Genomic DNA, 19,430 nt, shown 5'->3' on the forward strand with positions numbered 1-19,430 from the left:
ATGGTGTAAGCTCTGTAATATAGGCCTAGCCTAAACAGTTATTTCTACTGTTGAATAGCCTAAGTCAAGGGTGTGCATCATGTATTTAGCTTTTTTCGGTAATTTTACATTAATATGTTAATGTTTTGTATCAGTTTAGGATATCCACTAAACATAAGAAAACCTGATAGAAAGCAGCATTTGTTCTTTTCTAATATTGTAGTTTAGCTCAGGAATTGTATTTCACTCAGGAAAATATAGAGCAGTTCATATAACTGACTTACAATTAAAATGGATATACAACTTGATGCTGTGTTTTATCTTCTTTCTGTTTATAATAGGATAATTGCTTTTTTCCAAAATTCAATTTCAAGCCCTTTTAGGACAATTGAATATGATAATTTCTTTCTGCAGCTTTTGTTTCTATATATAGAATTTCATCAACTATTTTTATAAATGGTTGATGAAATTCTAGTTTAGCTACTTTTGCTATGTTAGAAAGGGGGTAGGTTAGGAAAATGAAACTTTCCATAGTGAATCATGGTAAAAAAAATACTTTGGGAAGGCATTTCCAAGCTTCCATGTTTACTGTCTTTAGATTTATATGTCTTAAAAATGTGTCTTCTTGATGGGTTTATATCTATTGAAATTTTGACAAAATAGCATTATACCTTAACTTTTGTTTATCAGTTTCTTTTCCTCTGGTTTTAAATAGTAGCAAAGACCACACTGCCTTTCCATCACAAACACCAAAAACAACAAGAACAATAGGGAATTTCTCAAGACAGTGGGAAACAAATTGGAATGAATATTTTGGCCCTATGTCCAAGGGCTGTCCTCAGCAATACAAAAATAGGCTATATAAGAAGAAAAAACTTGCAACAGGATAAAATCAATGAAACTAAAGTCAAAATTTTTTCAAAATAGTCCCAGCATCCTTACTTCAGCAAAGTTCAACCAAGACTGATAAATAAATTCTGATGAAACAAGGCAATTCATTGAAATGAAAGAGAAGGATTTACAAACACAATTTTAATGCCAACCTTGCTTTTTTGGCTGCTGATCTCATAGTTATATTTGTGACAAGTTCTGTGTTAATATTTATTGTTTTTTTTAAATATTTTGTAAGGTCATTTTTAATTAAATTTGTGTATATAGCATTTAGTGAATATTCTCCCAAGTCCCTATTTAAGGAAACATTGCTATTAATCTTCAGCCTGATTTCAATTGCTTCTCATACTACTTGCTTTATGCCTAGGTCATCAAACAGTTTGTGGTAACAAACAGTAGTAAGGAGCAACCCAGCTTAATAGTAACTGAAAACTCTAAAAAATGGAATTTTGGTACCAATAGTTACATCAAAAGAATTGCATTTTAATGCTGATTTTAAATATATAAGTTTCATCAAGATCACTTATACCCATCAAAAGTTACAAGGCTGAGAAAATTTGCCTCATTTTAGAAAATAGGGTGAAATACCCTCTAAAAGTAATACAATCTTAACGAAAATCACACCATCAGATTCAGCATATCAGAGAACCTTATTTTAGAAGTTTCAAGCTCCTATCTACAAAAATGTGGAATTTCTTATTGTTTTTTTACCAGAAGACAGATCATGGATGCATGTTTTTTTTTTGTTTTTTTTTCCCAGGGGTGATTGTATTGACTGACTGGTCATAGAATGTCGCGAGAGGGCTCATTCTAATGGAAATGAAAAGTTCTAGTGCCCTTTTTAAGTGACCAAAAAAATTGGAGGGCACCTAGGCCCCCTCTCACACTCATTTTTTCCCCAGAGTCACCAGATCAAAATTCTGAAATAGCCATTTTATTCACCATAGTCAAAAAACCTAATGACTATGTCTTTAGGGATGACTTACTCCCCTGCAGTCCCCATGGGAGGGGCTGCTAGTTACAAACTTTGACCTGTGTTTACATATAGTAATGGTTATTGGGAAGTGTACAGATGTTTTCAGGGGGATTTTTCGGTTTAGGGGGATAGGTGAGGGGGGGGGGGTTATGTGGGAAGATATTTCCATGGTGAAACTTCTCATGGGTGAAGAAAATTTTTCAATGAAGGGGGTGCAGGATTTTCTAGCATTATTTGAAAAAAAAATGAAAAAATGAAAAGTTTTTCCTACTGAAAGTAAGGAGCAGCATCAAAACTTAAAATGAACAAGAATTATTATGCATATGAGGGGTTTACCTCCTTGTTATACCCCACTCTTTACACTAAAGTATTTTTAGTAATTTCAACTATTTATTCTATGGCCTTTGTGATTCAGAGGTCATTCTTAAGGAATTGGGACACAATTTAAGCTTTAGTGTAAAGAGCAAGGTGTTGATAAGGGTTTAACCCCCTCATATTCATTATGTAAGTTAATTCATAAGTTATGTATATTTTTTACCAATGAAAATGTTTGTAAAAAATTAAGAGTTCTAGTTGCTTTTTAAGTAATCAAAAAATTGGAAGGCAACTAGGCCTCCTCCCTCACTCCTTTTTTCTCCAAATCTTTTGATTAATTCCAATTAATTAATATGCACATTTCGTTTTAATTATTTATGTGCAGAGAGCCAAGATCAAAACATGCATTAATTCAAAAACTTCCAGAAATTCAATTAAAACAACAAGTTTTTTGAAATGAAAGTAAGGAGCAACATTAAAACTTAAAAAAAACAGAAATTACTCCGTATATGAAAGGGGCTTTTCCTCCTCAAAGTCCCGTTCTTTACGCTAAAGTTTCTTACTGTTTTAAAATAGAGTTATGAGAAATAGAGTTTATTTGAAAGGAAAAACCCCTTTCATATATGGAGTAATTTCTGTTTGTTTTAAGTTTTAATGTTGCTCCTTACTTTCATTTAAAAAAACTTGTTTTTTTATTTAATTGCTAATGAGGGTGAATTCTTCAAAATATTTTGTGGCTAGGATTCTCAAAAACATGTCTGTTTAAAGCGGAATCAAAAGAAACAGAAGCTATACTAGAATTTAGAGCTTTGGTGGTGTCATCTTTATTTTGTTGTAGACATTTCTTGAAATTGTGGTGAGTTCTCCATGCATAGAATTTGCCACACTTGCATGTTATTTTATAGATACCTCTCTGGCAAGTAACTGAGTTTTATCTTTACCAGAATATGATTTTTTAAATTATTAGTAAATACAACATACAGATTATTTTGTTTGCATACTTTTTTTAGATCCTTAGTTATTTTTGGGATATATAGGAGGTAAATTGTTTATAGGAGAGATTAATTCCAATTCATTAATATGTAATTTTTTTTAATTACTTATGTGCAGAGAGCCAAGATCAAAACATGTATTAATTCAAAAACGTCCAGAAATTAAATAAAAAAACAAGTTTTTTAAATGAAAGTAAGGAGCAACATTAAAATTCAAAAAGAACAGAAATTACTCCATATATGAAAGGGACTTTTCCTCCTCAACGTCCCACTCTTTACGCTAAAGTTTCTTACTGTTTTAAAATAGAGTTAAGAGAAAGAGTCAAACTTTAGTGTAAAGAGCAGGGCCTTGAGGAGGAAAAATATGGAGTAATTTCTGTTTGTTTTAAGTTTTAATGTTGCTCCTTACTTTCATTTAAAAAAACTTGTTTTTTTTATTTAATTGCTAATAAGGGTGGATTCTTCAAAATATTTTGTGGCTAGGATTCTCAAAAACATGTCTGTTTAAAGCGGAATCAAAAGAAACAGAAGCTATACTAGAATTTAGAGCTTTGAAGGTGTCATCTTTATGTTGTTGTAGACATTTCTTGAAATTGTGGTGAGTCCTCCCTACATAGAATTCGCCACAGTTGCATGGTATTTGATAGATACCTCCTTGGCAAGTAACTGAGTTTTATCTTTACCAGAATATGATTTTTTAGATTATTGGTAAATACAACATACAGATTATTTTGTGTACATACTTTTTTTCAGATTCCTAGTGAGTTTTGGGATATATAGGAGGTAAATTATGTTTTGGGGCTTATTGTGGTTCTCACATGGTAAATTATTGTTAATTTTATTTGAATATCTTTTCATTCTATGGTTAATTTTGTTATTAATAAATAAAAGAGGATACTTATTTCCAAAAAGTATGTTCCTGATAAAGTCTAGTTCTGCTGTGATGTAGGAATCAGAACAAAAGTTTAGGGCATGAATGATAAGAGAGATTACAACAGCTCTTTTAACTTGTGGGGGGGGGGGGTTTCACTTAAAATGTAAATATCTATTGTTTTGTGTTGGTTTTCTGTAAATAGTAAAATTAAGTTTATCTAAGCTACAAATAATGAGCACATCTAGAAATGGAAATTTGCTATTTCCATTTCTAAGGTAAACTGTAAATGCATTATGGTGATCTAAAACCCCCCAAGCTCGTTTTCCCCATAGTTCCGAAGTGAAATTGCATCATCTATGTAACATCCCCAAAAGAAATGTTTTACAAAATGCACATTTATTGCTCAATTTTCTATATGCTCTGCATAAACAAATGCCAGTAACCCAGAGAGAGGCATGCCCATGGTTAAGCCATTTGTTTGTTGGTAGAAAAAACTACGCAATTGGAAATAATATTTTCAAATTTGCAATATTCCAAGAATTTTTGTTGCAATGTTTTAATGACCTTGGTTTAACTTTGTAAAAAGTACTCGATGTTTCTCCAATTCTGTATTTCTTTCTACCAACAAACAAATGGCTTACCCATGGGTGCACCATTAATTGCCTTCTCACAGCAAATTCTTAGTACTTTCCTCTCTTTTTCATATTTTCTACAGTTAAAGATGATGTGATGCATGTTTTCATACACTCCAAATCTTCCATTACAGCTTGACTAATGTAAAAAAAAGTTAATGAATATTGTTATTTCAGTTTTTATTTCACTTCTGATGATTGTACTGTGATATACTTAAAGATGGATCTGAAAGATGGAAAGATACCAAAAGTTGAAAAGGTGGCCTTCCTTACATGTTTAGAGGTTAGTGACTATTTGTCATACTTGGTTGAAGTTCAGCTCAACATCAAAAAATTAAATCAGTTTGATTAAATGATTCAATGGTTTAGATCAATGACTTAATTAATAAATCATTTATGTAGTTCGATTGCTACATACCAAAAGCTCATAATTCTGAAATAAAAAATCCTATATGTTTATTTGTTGGCTTTCAAAAATGTGCCTAACAATCTTGACCAAAGATGAAGCTCTTTGCTTTTCTATGAAAGGCTTCTTTTGTGGAAAAGCTCTTTGAAATTAATTTCTGTCCCTTTTTAATTGACATATTTTTTTATTGGTTAATGAATAGGATATTTATAAAAACTTTTTTTTCTGCTTAAGAATCAAGGGTTTGGCATATTAGACAATATTTTGCAACAAATTTGGTATTAGTTTTAGTTTAGAACCTTGGATAAATGGGCATATAGAATATTGTTCAAACAAATGTAATAAAAATCTGCATAATCTTTGGTCTTCTGTGGGGTTGAAGCACTTCTGGCTGCTATCATAGTCCCCTCAACATGCCCTAAAGGTTTTAATTTAATTCCCTGAAGTGTTCTTGAAGTATCGTATTCGAAAGCTTTTGACAACCTTGAATGTAAGTAGTTTCTTTTGATTAAATTCAATATTTTACTGAGTATACTTCTAAAATCTACACTTAATACCCTTAGCCGTTTACAGGTTGCAGAAACGTTCTGTTGACCATTTGGATATACATAGTGCTTTGGATTTATCTCAACTTCTCCATCGTCATACACTAAAAGTTTCAGCTTAATACCCATAGATGTTCCTAAGGTTTTGTAAAGGCGCTGTTTTGACAACCAGGGTGCATATAGTTGATTTTGATTCAGTTCAACTTCCCCTCATCACGTTATGGCAGTCTCAACTTAGCTGTTCCTTAGATATTGCAGATATGGCCTTTGAGAACCTTGGATGCACGGGTTGTATTTAGATTTAGATTAACATCCCCAACAACATGCCTTGAAAGTCCCAAAGTAATAGATCTAGCTGTTTGGGGATGTTACACAGACCTTTTTGACATTATGGATAGACATAATGTCTTTTGATTTAATTTTATATCCCCTTTACTTTACCTGAAAGTTTCAGCTTAATATCTTATTTTGTTACTGAGATATTGCATCTATGTGTCATTTGACAACATGAATGCGCTTAAACACTTCTTAATTAGTCCAATACTTTTAGTAGATGTAGCTGCAGCAGTAGCAGTAGTTGTAGTTGTAGTTACAGTTATAGCAATACTTGTTGTCCTAGCTGTAGAGGTATGGGCTGTAGTCACATTCGTAATCGTAGCCACAGTCGCAAGTATTCTCAGTCACAAGGAGTTGCAATTGTTTTTTGTTACAGTTTTGGTCGCAAGTAGTTGAAGTCAGAAGTAGTCACAGTTGCAGTCGGAAATAATGGCAGTCGTTGTTGCAATTGTTAGCAGTTGCAGGCACAGCTAATTGCAGTCACAAGTAGTCATTTTCCCAGCTAGCTGCAATCACAAAGAGTTGCAGTTACAGTCAAAAGTAATCACTGTCACAATGGCAAGTTGTTGCAATTGCATCTTGTCGGTGTCACAGTGAGGAGTGCATTGGTATCAGTTGCAGTCATAGGTAGTTGTAGTAACAAGCAGTTGCTTTCCCAACTAGCTACGATCACTGTCATAAACAGTTGCAGTTACATTCAAAAGGAATCGCAGCCATAGTTGTAAGCTGTTGCAGTCGCAGTCATAAGTTGTCGAAATCGTAAGTAGTTGAAGATGCAATCGTAATTGTTTAACGTTGCATCAAGTAGCTACAATAGCAACTAATTGCAGTCACCAACGCAAATGGCTTAGTCGCAAGTTGTCGCAGTCAGAAGTTGTTGTCATCGCGATTACTCACAGGCGCAGTCACAAGTAGCAGCAGTTTTAGTTGCAAGTAGATGTAGATGTAAGCATTTTCAGTCGATCTAGCAGTAGGAGTAACATTTTTCAATTTGATGCTCTAAGCTGTACTTGAGCTACTGCTCATTCGCCGTTTTGACAACCTGCATGTGCATGGTAAGTTTTGATTGAGTTCAACATCTCACTCATATTCCTTGAGAGTTTCATCTTAATACCCTTAGTCTTAGACGTAGTAGTAGCAATAGTAACAAAACTAGAAATAAGAGTAGCAGTAGTTGTAGTAATATTTTTTAATTACTGTTTTGGTTAGTTCAGTATCCCCTCAACAAGCCCTGAAAGTTTCAACTTAACATCCTTAGTCATTCCTGTGATATTGCTGATACATCGTTTAATAACCTGAACACATGTAGTGGGTGTAGTCTTCTCAGAGACCCAGGATCAAACATGATGCCCTTTCCCAATAACAAATCCTATATTTTAACAATAGGTAAATTACACAACTTACAGCCCTTTCGCTAGCGGCTTGAGGAGGGAGTCGTTTTTCCCAAGAGGTATAGTTATTGGATCTTTCAATTATGCTGAATAAAATGGCTATCTCATAATTTAGATCAAATGTAACTAGGGGAGGGCAAAAGAAGGGGCGTGGGTGGGGCAGGGTGCCTTCAAGTCACTTCTGACTCTTAAACGGGTACTTGAGCTTTCAATTTTTTAATCGAATGATCCTGCTCTGAAGTTTCTAAGACAAATCCGTCCACACGCTGTGCCTTAGTGAAAAGAAACAAATAACAAAATAGAGCCCACTTTGCTTTTTGCTTAAGAAGTACTATTGTGCTGCATATGATGGATATTTTTATTCACGGTCTTATTTGAAAGTTTTATATATTAAATATTTTTGTTTCATTTTGATTAACTCATTGTTACGTGAAGCCACTCGAACCCAACCCAACTCGGTTGTGAACGGTCCTATTTCCTTTTACTCTTCGGCGAGTTACTCTCCCTTTAAGAGTTACAAGCGGTCCAGCCTATTAGGCTTAGGTTTCACTTGTTCGCCTGTGAGTCCAAACAAGCTCACTCAAACAAGCTCACTCCCAGATTTTGCATACAAGTCCAGTGGACATTTTCCGTCACGCGTCAACCCAAAATCAATCCAATCTTTCATCCCTTAGTTCTATGACTATCTACCTTAATTCTGACCTAGGAATGACGTATGGACGGACGATAGATAGACTTATCCATCAACAAATGAACTGACATCGTATTATACAATCCTAAAAAGGGCTTATGCCATATTTGCCTCTCACTTACTCGGACTATCTGTCTTGGCTTTTACTCGGACTTTTAGCCATGGCTTGATGTCCACAACTACTTGATTTTAATTCAAAATCAAGTTACTTTCCCTCTAAGAGTTAGAGGAAGAGTAACTCTTGAGTACTCTAGTAACTTTTAAAACTTACTAGAGTTCCTTTTTTAAGTTACTACTCCTTTTAAATTTTTTTCTTCTAATCTGTACCTATTCTGTTTTGTTATCAGGACTTGCATAGTACCTACTCAACTAACTATATTTTATTTCAGGAAACATTTTTAATCACCAATCTCTAACGTATTTGTTAATAAAAAGGTTTTCAAAATATAAAATGTATCTTTTAATAAGATGAATAAAGTACATTGGGAGTCAATATCTGGAACATTTTTGTTTTCAGATGCTTGAAGATAGAGGCTATACAATTGACAGAGCGAATGTAGGCAGTGATGAAGACATGCATTGGTTTATTCATGCCAAATCCAAAATTAAAGGTAAAACGTTAAAATTAGGTAGAGAGGAGACTGGCCAAGATGGGAATCATTGACGTTTTAAGATGGATTTACTTGGACTTAATAGTATTGCCACTGGCAGTGCGGCGATACATAGCGTAACTAGATAAATCTAAAAAGTGACTACTATTTGTTATTGAAACCTGTAATTTTGTGAAAACTTCCAGCTTATTTGGACCCTGCCTGAACTTCTCTAAAAGTTGACGTTTTTTATATGTGTTCTATTTTTTTCGATTTTGATACATTTAGGGTTAGGTTAGTTTAGAGAATATTGGCTAATTGCAGAACTGTTTTCGCAAACATACGTGTTTATCGCTTTGGGTATAATAAACCTTATTTTTACTTGGTCCTAGCCAGTGCGATTATCTTAGATAACGTAAAATAGCTTGGTTTACTCAATAATGCTAAACAGCAGCAACACGTTTCCTTATTTATCTACTCTCCAAAATTTTGTGTATACGCTTCCTAGGGTGTAGGTTCCTTATGACCCTTATGACAGATCTTCGCGGTCATTCTTTTTAAGCCCCTTCTTAACAAGGTAATATGTTCTCAATTGGTGAAAGAACGGTAGTAAAGATAAGATATATTTTCCGACGAAAGAACATTTTTTTTTAACAAATATAATGGATTGATCCTCACGAAGACCCCACAGCTTGTAAAGGGGAAAGATACACTTACTATTTAAACTGTAAGTTATAAACAGTAAATAAAGAAATTAAAAAGAAGAGTGAGAGAGAGGGGAAGAAGATTTTTAGTCATTAACAAGACAGCTATTGGCAGTTATTGATAAGGTTTTCAGTTATTGACAGGTATTTGTTGTGATCACTCATTTAGTGACCAATTTCGAACTGAAACTATAAATTTTTTTTTCAGTCTTCAGAAGGTACCAATGGCATTCTCAAGCCGAATCAGGAAGGGTATTTCATATAATATTACGGTGCTTGTGTAATATACCCCCTGCAGCTCAAGTTGTTCATGCATTGACGCGCTGTAAACCGGTTTCTCTCGCTAGTTTCTATCAACTTAACGTGAGAAAAAAAAAAGAGAATTGACAGAATAAATGGGAAATATATAATTTGGGCTATATATTTGCATATTAGGGGGGAGGGTAAAGTGTTTGGACAGTGTGAAGTCAGAAAACTATTTTTACTTCGTAATATCAGACTAATTGTAGCTAGCATATTTTGCATGCAGACTCGCCATACTTTACCCCCTAATGTGCAAATATATGGCCCAAATTTGCTTCCAAAGTATTATATTTGTATTATACTTGGGTATATTTTATTAGGATTAACCTAGCTTCACTTCTTGAGCTGCAGGGGATATATCATACAAGAACCAATATTACATCCAGCTAATTGATTGAAATCATGCCGTGCCCTAGATTCGATCCGTCAGTTTTCCAATTAACGTTAATATGGCAAATAGTACTAATCATCCTGAAGTATAACACCATTTAGTTTTCCATATTCTTCTTAGTATTTAAGAGGTATACCTGATTGCAGGTTCTGAATAGCTGTTGGTTTGGAAAATGAGGAAGTTATGATATCTTCTAATCATCTTGAATCTAATAATAGGGAGACTGATGAAGGATTGCAATGCGCGATCTCTTCAAGTCGACTTATACATGTATTAAGACAAAGTGAAATCTATTCTCTTTACTTTGTGTACAAGTCTTTTAAGGTGTCTTGCAGGCCCTACAACACTTATTGGCCAATTAAGGTAGTTGAGTTGATTTGTTGCAATATAGTACGTTTCCTTGTGAACTAAAGTAAAGATAGTAGCGTGTCTTGACCTTGCAGCAACGCTATGATTTTCGAAACATTGGTATAAAAATGGTAGTTCATAAATGTGCTAATTTTCCTTGGGTAGAAAAATTTCTACAATATCCAAGACAAATCGTTTGAAAAACCACTCTAAGCTGAACTATCCTCTATGAACCTTTCATACCCGCCAGTTTCAGTGGGTATTTAAATTTTTCTCTTATGTAAAACTTGTCAACTTTTGAATTATTTCTGTTTTACAAACTTCCTTACTGAGGACATTCTTCCACCCAAAAACGTGAGGCTAAAGAAGTCGAAACCCACTCAAACTTTTTAATATGGGATTTTATCTATTATTTTTCTTTTTTAAATTTGTTCGGTTTTATTCGTTTATTTATCTATGTAATAAATTGATTGTGTATACAATGTGATTTTCTAAGCATGCTGGATAACCTAGAAAATAGAAAAAAAAAATTTTTGGTAAGGCACCTCTACGTATAAATGGTATATATTCTAAGTATCGGCACTGTTTCTGTTTTGTCAAACCTGTTTCTTTTTCTGTTTTTTCAAAACAGAACAGAAAGGAGAAACAGGTTACCTGTTTTGACAGACCTGTTTCTGTCCTTTTTTTCGTCTGTTTTTTTCGTTTGTTTTTCTGATAAACAGAAACAGTGGTGATGCTTAATATTCCAGTTTGGTACATACGGAACACAATATCTTGCATAAAAGTGCACACTGGATAACCTAACAATACTGCTACTACTAACAACCCCCTGCAGCACCAAGCCGTCTGAGGCCAACACAGCTACGCACGCTCCTCCTCGATTTCAGTCTATTCAGAGCCTCGCGCTTTACACCCTCCCAAGAAGTTTACACTTCCCTTAAATCTTTCCTTATGACATCATCCAGCCTAATTCAAGGTCGCCCTGCTTTTCATTTGGCCCTAGATGTTTGACCGACAAAATCCATCTTATGCAATCTGTCACCCTTCATCCTCAGATAGTACCTTAGCTATCTCAAACTTTATTTCAAGATAACTCTAGAAAGCAGAATTAACCACAGTTTTTGCACAGCTTACTGTTTGAAATATGGTCAGAACATAGGACATACTTGTCCTATAATAATAAATAATAATAATTTATTTATAACCCACATCATAACAAGTTATGGCACTTGTGGAATAAGAAAAAAAAATGAAATGCGCTGCAAGTAAAATACACTACAAATAGAAAAAACACTACGCTACCGAACTGACGGACCAAAGGATGATGAGACGATAAACGATAAAAAGTTGCTTCCGACAACCTTCCATGCAGGAGGGCCAACTTTGCACTTATATCAGGAACATCAAAATTACGAATTATCTTCCCATTGCTATACCAGGGGGGGGGGGAGATAAAGTAAAAATTTACAATATTTGAAATAAAAAGTCCGAATCTGATTAACATCTTTTTTCTTTAGAAGGGGATAAAGACCAGAAAGATAAAGGACAGAATGATCACAGAATGTAGCATATAGTCTACCGAGTGCACGTCTATTATACTTCCCTCGATTAGCAACTATCTTAGAATAGCCCATTTGAATTTTCTTTTGAACATCACGAACAGTGCACTGCCGTAGGCAAGAAATTGAATTCGTAACAGTAATGCCCAACCACCGAAAGGCGGAAACAAAGGGTATGGAAAAACCGCGACAAGCTAAGGGAGTATTAGAGGAAGTCGGACCATTAAAAACTAGAAATTCACATTTCTCAACATTAAGAGAAAGACCAATATTAGGAAATAGACGTGAAACTTTTGAGACCATAAACGAGAGAACTTGCTTATTTTTACACAAAAGTAAAAGGTCATCTGCATAACCAAGATAAGAAACATCTGAGAGTCCAATAAAATAATTTTATCTAATTTCATCTAAAATACCAGGAATGCACATTTTGAATATACTAGGTGATAAAACCCCTCCCTGCTTGACACCTCGACATAAACGGACAAATGGAGATCCAGATTAATTAATTCGGAGGAAAGAATTCTCATACCAAAACTAAGAAGAAAAATGACTGAAAGATTTACACTATTATTAAAAACGGGAAAAAAAGCTTGACTGTGAACTACATTGTCAAAAGCTTTAGAAAGATCCAAAGTACACATATAAAGTGGCGACCCCTCAGCCATGCTATTCTTAAGGGCGGAAGAAAGAATACGGTGTGCTTGTTGACAACCAACACCAGATTGAAATCCGAATTGATTCGATCCGAAATTTATATTTTCATTTAAATGAGGAATTAAAATATATTCAAGGATTTTACTCAAGTTACACGTAGTGGTTATAGGGCGATAAGATGAACATTGAGAAGGGAGTTTTCCCCGCTTTAGAATTGAGGTGACATTTCCACAAAGAAAGCTATCCGGAACCAGAGAAGATGTTAAACACATTTGGAACAACAACTGCAAATGAAATAAAAGAACAACACACTTTGGATTTATATTATTTACACCAATACCATCAATATCAATGGATGAAGATTTCAGTTGCTTAATTGCATTTTCGACGGCAGTTATTGATACTGGAATAATATTATAAAGATCACTTTTATCCAGCTTCTCAGAATTGATCAATTTAGACCAATCCTTTTTAGAGGCTGGAAGTTCCATACCCTTATAACGAATAGATTTAAGGTACTTTTTATATTCATTCTTTGTTTTCTGCTTTTTATCCGCAACAGACCCCGTTGTAGGTCTACCACAATCAACCCAAATTCGAAGCCAAAGTTTTGCCTTATTTTTAAAATTCTTTAATTCAGGATCGGCAGCCCATATAGATTTCCGCGTTTCTATACGAATACGTTCCTCGGGAACCGCAATTTTTTCAGCTTTTTTCATACATCTAATTATATCATCATAATATCTATCAAGATCACTACCCTTTACTTGCAATTGGAGTAGATGTTAAGGCACACGAATACAATTAAGCAGTGTAGATAAAGACAATATATATAAAGCAATATCGGCTCTTTTCCAATTACTACATTTAAACCATTTAGAATTCCCAATAGGGGCAATATTGCAAAGATTACGTTTCAGTTTAGTAGTAAATGAAAGCGATAGATGGTCAATATCATCAGTCTCAATATCAACATGAATAATCGAGCATTCTAGCTGTGACGAACTGATTATATGATCAATTTTAGAAACACTACCAGATTGATGGATGTAGGAGTATGATAAATCTTTCTTCAGAATCGCGCAAGGGGGTATGCACTCCAATATTTCTCGGGATCGATAACTTTGTTCATGCAAATCCGTGTTAAAGTCACCAAGAACTATAAAATCAAGTTTATTTTCCTTGTCACGATTCATCATGGACTTTAAAGACTTGCATGTAATAGCAAATTTATTTATTGACTCCACTGTATTATTTTTATATGGAAGATAAACATTAGCAAACACAGTACTATTTACTCTAACAGCAAGAATGTGCTTATCCGAATAAAAAAGGGATGGGTTCGAAAGATCAATACTTTTTTAAAAAATACAGGACAGACCTCTAGAAGGGCGGCCACGCGTGGTAACTGCATCAGAAGTAAAAACCGAATGAACGAAATTCGATGAAGGAAATTTCTGCTAGAGGCGGTTAACAAAGTTTCTTGCAGGCAGATAACGTCGAAGTTCTCGTACAGATCGTCAATATAAGCATCTTTATTGTTTGTGCCATTGATATTGTGCGATATGATTGAAATTTGTAAAGTCATTTAAAGGTTTGTTGACTAACAAAACCACGGAGAACGGAGCATGACATGCTAAAGGACACGTGTTCACCATTGCAATTGGCACATTTTGGTGAGGCATTGCATGGATTTTCTTTTGTACTAATATGAGGGCCGGCACAACGAGCACATTTGGACGCAGGACTGGGACAAGAAGACTGGAAGTGATGTGGCGATCGGCATTTAAAACAACACTTTGGAATTTCCTTAAACTCGCTCTGTCTAAAGAATTCATAACCAATTCGTACACCGTCTTTGAAATAAGCTGCTTTAGCAAAAGAATCCACAAAGTCAAGCTTAACTGTTTTCGAAGAGCCCAGCCTTTTGGCAGCAACAATACCGCTACAATTTGTGAAAAACTGAATCGCATAATCCTCTGGTACACCTTTTATAATGGCCGAATTTTTCATAGAAATTTCTTTGGTTGACGTACCGGCGAGAATGACGGGAACAGATGCACGGGAATCTTCGGCAGCAGATTCATCAATATTTACATACCACTTATCGTGAACAGGGCGAATACTGGATACAAGTTCATGGCCACTGATTTTATCAATAGCGTCTTTCTTTCTAATAGGATCCGATAGATGAGACGGCACTTTAGAGACGACAATAGTGGTTGACTGGCGATTAGAGCCTACAGGTTTTGGTAACTGAGGGTAATTGAGGCTATATTGTCCAACTTTGCTGACACAATTTGAACAAGTTGATGAACTTTGGAAACATTAGAGGCTAATTGTGAATAGGCCACAGCCGGCAACACTGGAACTTCAGTTGGAAGTTTAATAACATAAGTTGGCATAGTGATGCTAGCTTCATCACACTTCTTCAAAAGATCGAGCATGTCCTTAATATTACTGGTTGCAGACAATGCCTATGTCCTATGTATATACTTGTCCTACAACAAGAGAGTTCTGCTGGAGCGGGAGAGGTTGAACTTGAGTTCTCTTTGAGAGTGTGATCTCATTTCATGGTAATCTTAATGTAATAGTAATGTAGCATATTGTCAAAACTAGTTAAGGAATGCTGCAATTTTTGTCTGCTTAATACCCATAATTATTGCACCAAATAAAAAGTTTTATCTTGTTTGCTATATTTTGCTTTTAGTTACTATTATTGAAACGCACTTGTATTTCGAATATTAATTTTGGTTTTACTTCAGCTGTAAGTTTTATTGTATTGCTTACAGCCTATAATTTTATTTCGACTTTTTTTTCATTGAATTTATGCTATTTAACTGCACTAAACGTAATTTTTATATAGGAAGGGTTCTTGTTGCCTGTATATTTCAACCATCAAAATTTACCGTAGCAGCAATGAAGAAACAGAAAGTACCATTTGAGAAGCTAATTTTAGTTGGTCAAAAAGTGGCTCCTATCTCAAGAATAGTAAGTATATAGCTATTAATAGATGCATTAAGAAGGAAAAAAAATTCAAAGAAGAGAAAACGAGGACAATAACAGGGAGTGAAGATTTGAAGAGAACTGTGCAAATATTTCGATCGATACCTCCACTTGACCGCCCTCAGTGCAGAATAAAAATAAGAGTCCGAAGGACAATATAAAAACCAAACCTTAAAATAAACCTTGCGCAATAACGATGAAAGGATAACTGAATAAGAAATTTAATAGTGACTGGCATTTAAAACTTTTATTTTATGTAAAGCTTTTTAAACTGTGTCCTAGGCAAGTGGGTTGGTGCGCTGGATTCAGTACCCTTTGTATGAGAGGGTGAAGGTTCGAATCCTAAGGTACCCAATTATTTCGTTTGGAACTGGGATCAGTGGCATGACTCTGTAAGCTCAGCCAGAGTAGACCCAGCTCTAAACGGGTACCTGGAGAAATCTGGGGAAGGTAGACAGGAATGGTGTGCGAAAGCACAGTATGGTTGGCCTCCAACCCCCCATTGCCCTTTTTAGCTGAAGGGCTAGGAAATGGAAATCAGCACCGCCGGTTGGGACTGTGAAGTTCAATGCCGTATTCTTTACCTTTTACCTTTTTTTTAAAAGCTAATTGTTTACCAGACATGGCATTATCAGAAAAAAGAAAAAAATAAAAAAGATAAAAAACTAAAAAAAAACTAAAAAAAGCTAAAAAACCTAAAAATAAAGAAAAAACTAAAAAAAAACTGGGAATTGCACGAATGTTTCAATATATTTTGACAATCGATTAAAGTAATTCGAAAACCTTAAAACAGATACCCCAAATTTTGAGGTTTAATATAAATTGTTGGAGCTTTAGCATGCTTGGCACGTAAAGATTTTTCTAAGTGTCAATGTTAGAATGAACATTGACAAATTGAAGAAAACAAATCAATAAAAAGAAGAAACTAAAAAAAAGAAAAAACTAAAAAAGAAAAAAAAACTAAAGAAGAAACTGTATATATATATATATATATATATATATATATATATATATATATATATAAAAATCTATATATATAAAAATAAGTTGTCTGTCTTTTATGTCTGTTACACTATGTCTGTTACGCCGGATTATATCTTATCTATCTATCTATATATATCTTCTATATATATAAAAATAAGTTGTCTGTCTGTGGATGGATCAGGTGACGTCACCTGAAAAAACTGGATCAGGTGACGTCAAAACTGAAAAAACTAAAAAAAAGGCAAAAACTACAAAAAAAACTAAAAACTAATAAAAAAAATAAAAAAGCTAAAAAACTAAAAAAACTAAAAAAAGGCAAAAACTACGAAAAAAAACAAAAACTAATAAAAAAGCTAAAAAACTAAAAAAACTAAAAAAAGGCAAAAACTACAAAAAAAAACTAAAAACTAATAAAAAAAATAAAAAAGCTAAAAAACTAAAAAAACTAAAAAAAGGTAAAAAACTAAAAAAACTAAAAACTAAAAAAAAGGAAAAAACTGAAAAATAAGCTAAAATAAAGGTAAAAGCCAATAAAAAACTAAAAAAAAAACTGAAAAAAAACTGAAAAAACTAAAAAAAGGCAAAAACTACAAAAAAAACTAAAAACTAATAAAAAAAAGTAAAAAAGCTAAAAAACTAAAAAAACTAAAAAAACTAAAAAAAGGTAAAAAACTAAAAAAAAATAAAAAAAAAAAAAAAAAAAAAAGGAAAAAACTGAAAAATAAGCTAAAATAAAGGTAAAAACCAATAAAAAAATAAAAAGAAAAAAAGGAAAAAACTAAAAAAAATTTTCATCTAAAAAACTAAAAAAAACTAAAAAAGGTAAAAACTAAAAGAACTAAAAAAGAAAAAAATAAATGACGACACTCAAAGAGAAAGCGACCAGGACAAAAGGAATGTTCGATTAGCAATCAACAAAGCACCGGGACACAGGGAGTATAAATGACGACCAGGACATAAGTAAAAAAAAAAACTAACAAAACTAAAAAGAAGGTAAAAACTACAAAAAAACTAAAAAAAGGCAAAAACTACAAAAAAAACTAAAAACTAATAAAAAAGCTAAAAAACTAAAAAAAATAAAAAAAGGCAAAAACTACAAAAAAAAACTAAAAACTAATAAAAAAAATAAAAAAGCTAAAAAACTAAAAAAAGGTAAAAAACTAAAAAAACTAAAAACTAAAAAAAAACTAAAAAAAGGAAAAAACTGAAAAATAAGCTAAAATAAAGGTAAAAACCAATAAAAAACTAAAAAAAAAAACTGAAAAAACTAAAAAAAGGCAAAAACTACAAAAAAAACTAAAAACTAATAAAAAAAGCTAAAAACTAAAAAAAATAAAAAAATAAAAAAAGGTAAAAAACTAAAAAAAATAAAAAAGGTAAAAACTACAAAAAAACTAAAAAGAAAAAAAAACTAAAAACTAATAAAAAAACTAAAAAATCTAAAAATCTAAATAAACTAAAAAAGAAAAAAAAGGAAAAAAATAAAGGAGAAAAACAAAACTAAAAAACGAATGTATATACAGACCGGGACACCGGGATACAAATGACGACCGGGACACAGGGAATATAAATGACGACCGGGACACAGGGACACAACTACAACGGGGACACCGGGGGAAACAGGGGGATATAAATGACGACCGGGACACCGGGACAGGGAATGGTCGATTAGCAATCACCATCAACAAAGCTCAAGGGCAATCATTAGAATCATGAGGTATAGATCTGAATACAGATTGTTTTCCCATGGACCATTATATGTTGCATGTTCAAGAGTCGGTAAACCTGACAATCTATTTATATGCAAAGACAATGGGACAGCAAAGAATGTTGTATATTCGCAAGTTTTACGTAGTTAAAACCATATATATATATATATATATATATATATATATATATATATATATATATATATATATATATATATATATATATATATATATATATATATATATATATATATATATATATATATCTATCTATATTCACAGGTGGGACATAGGGACACAACTACAATGGCGCGTAACTATTATGGCGCGTAACGACTTACGCGCGCGGGGGGGCTTGGGGGGGGCGCGAAGCGCCCCCACCAACTAGGTGTTGGGGTGGCGCTTCGCGCCACCCCAACAGCTAGTATATATATATAAAAATAAGTTGTCTGTCTGTGGATGGATCAGGTGACGTCACCTGAAAAAACTGGATCAGGTGACGTCAAAACTGAAAAAACTAAAAAAAGGCAAAAACTACAAAAAAAAACTAAAAACTAATAAAAAAGCTAAAAAACTAAAAAAACTAAAAAAAGGCAAAAACTACAAAAAAAACTAAAAACTAATAAAAAAAATAAAAAAGCTAAAAAACTAAAAAAACTAAAAAAAGGTAAAAAACTAAAAAAACTAAAAACTAAAAAAACTAAAAAAAAGGAAAAAACTGAAAAATAAGCTAAAATAAAGGTAAAAACTAATAAAAAACTAAAAAAAAACTGAAAAAACTAAAAAAAGGCAAAAACTACAAAAAAAAAACTAAAAACTAATAAAAAAAGTAAAAAAGCTAAAAAACTAAAAAAAACTAAAAAAAGGTAAAAAACTAAAAAAAATAAAAAATAAAAAAAAACTAAAAAAAAGGAAAAAACTGAAAAATAAGCTAAAATAAAGGTAAAAACCAATAAAAAACTAAAAAGAAAAAAAGGAAAAAACTAAAAAAAATTTTCATCTAAAAAACTAAAAAAAACTAAAAAAGGTAAAAACTAAAAGAACTAAAAAAGAAAAAAAATAAATGACGAAACTCAAAGAGAAAGCGACCAGGACAAAAGGAATGTTCGATTAGCAATCAACAAAGCACCGGGACACAGGGAGTATAAATG

The 19,430-nt window shown here is 33.0% G+C and overlaps 1 protein-coding gene across 1 annotated transcript in view; it reads left to right on the forward strand.

The window, feature by feature from the left end:
• Positions 1–78: 78 nt before the first annotated feature.
• The window catches only part of LOC136026066 (uncharacterized), a 50,496-nt gene continuing 31,144 nt past the window's right edge, over positions 79–19,430 (forward strand). The window contains exons 1-4 of the mRNA XM_065702258.1: positions 79–98; positions 4,837–4,942; positions 8,546–8,639; positions 15,447–15,571. Of these exons, the coding sequence (XP_065558330.1) occupies positions 4,880–4,942; positions 8,546–8,639; positions 15,447–15,571 (282 nt within the window). The 5' untranslated portion in view covers positions 79–98; positions 4,837–4,879. The remainder of the gene's footprint in view (positions 99–4,836; positions 4,943–8,545; positions 8,640–15,446; positions 15,572–19,430) is intronic.

Source organism: Artemia franciscana, chromosome 4 (assembly GCF_032884065.1).
Source record: "Artemia franciscana chromosome 4, ASM3288406v1, whole genome shotgun sequence".
In the NCBI taxonomy this organism is placed as follows: domain Eukaryota; kingdom Metazoa; phylum Arthropoda; class Branchiopoda; order Anostraca; family Artemiidae; genus Artemia; species Artemia franciscana.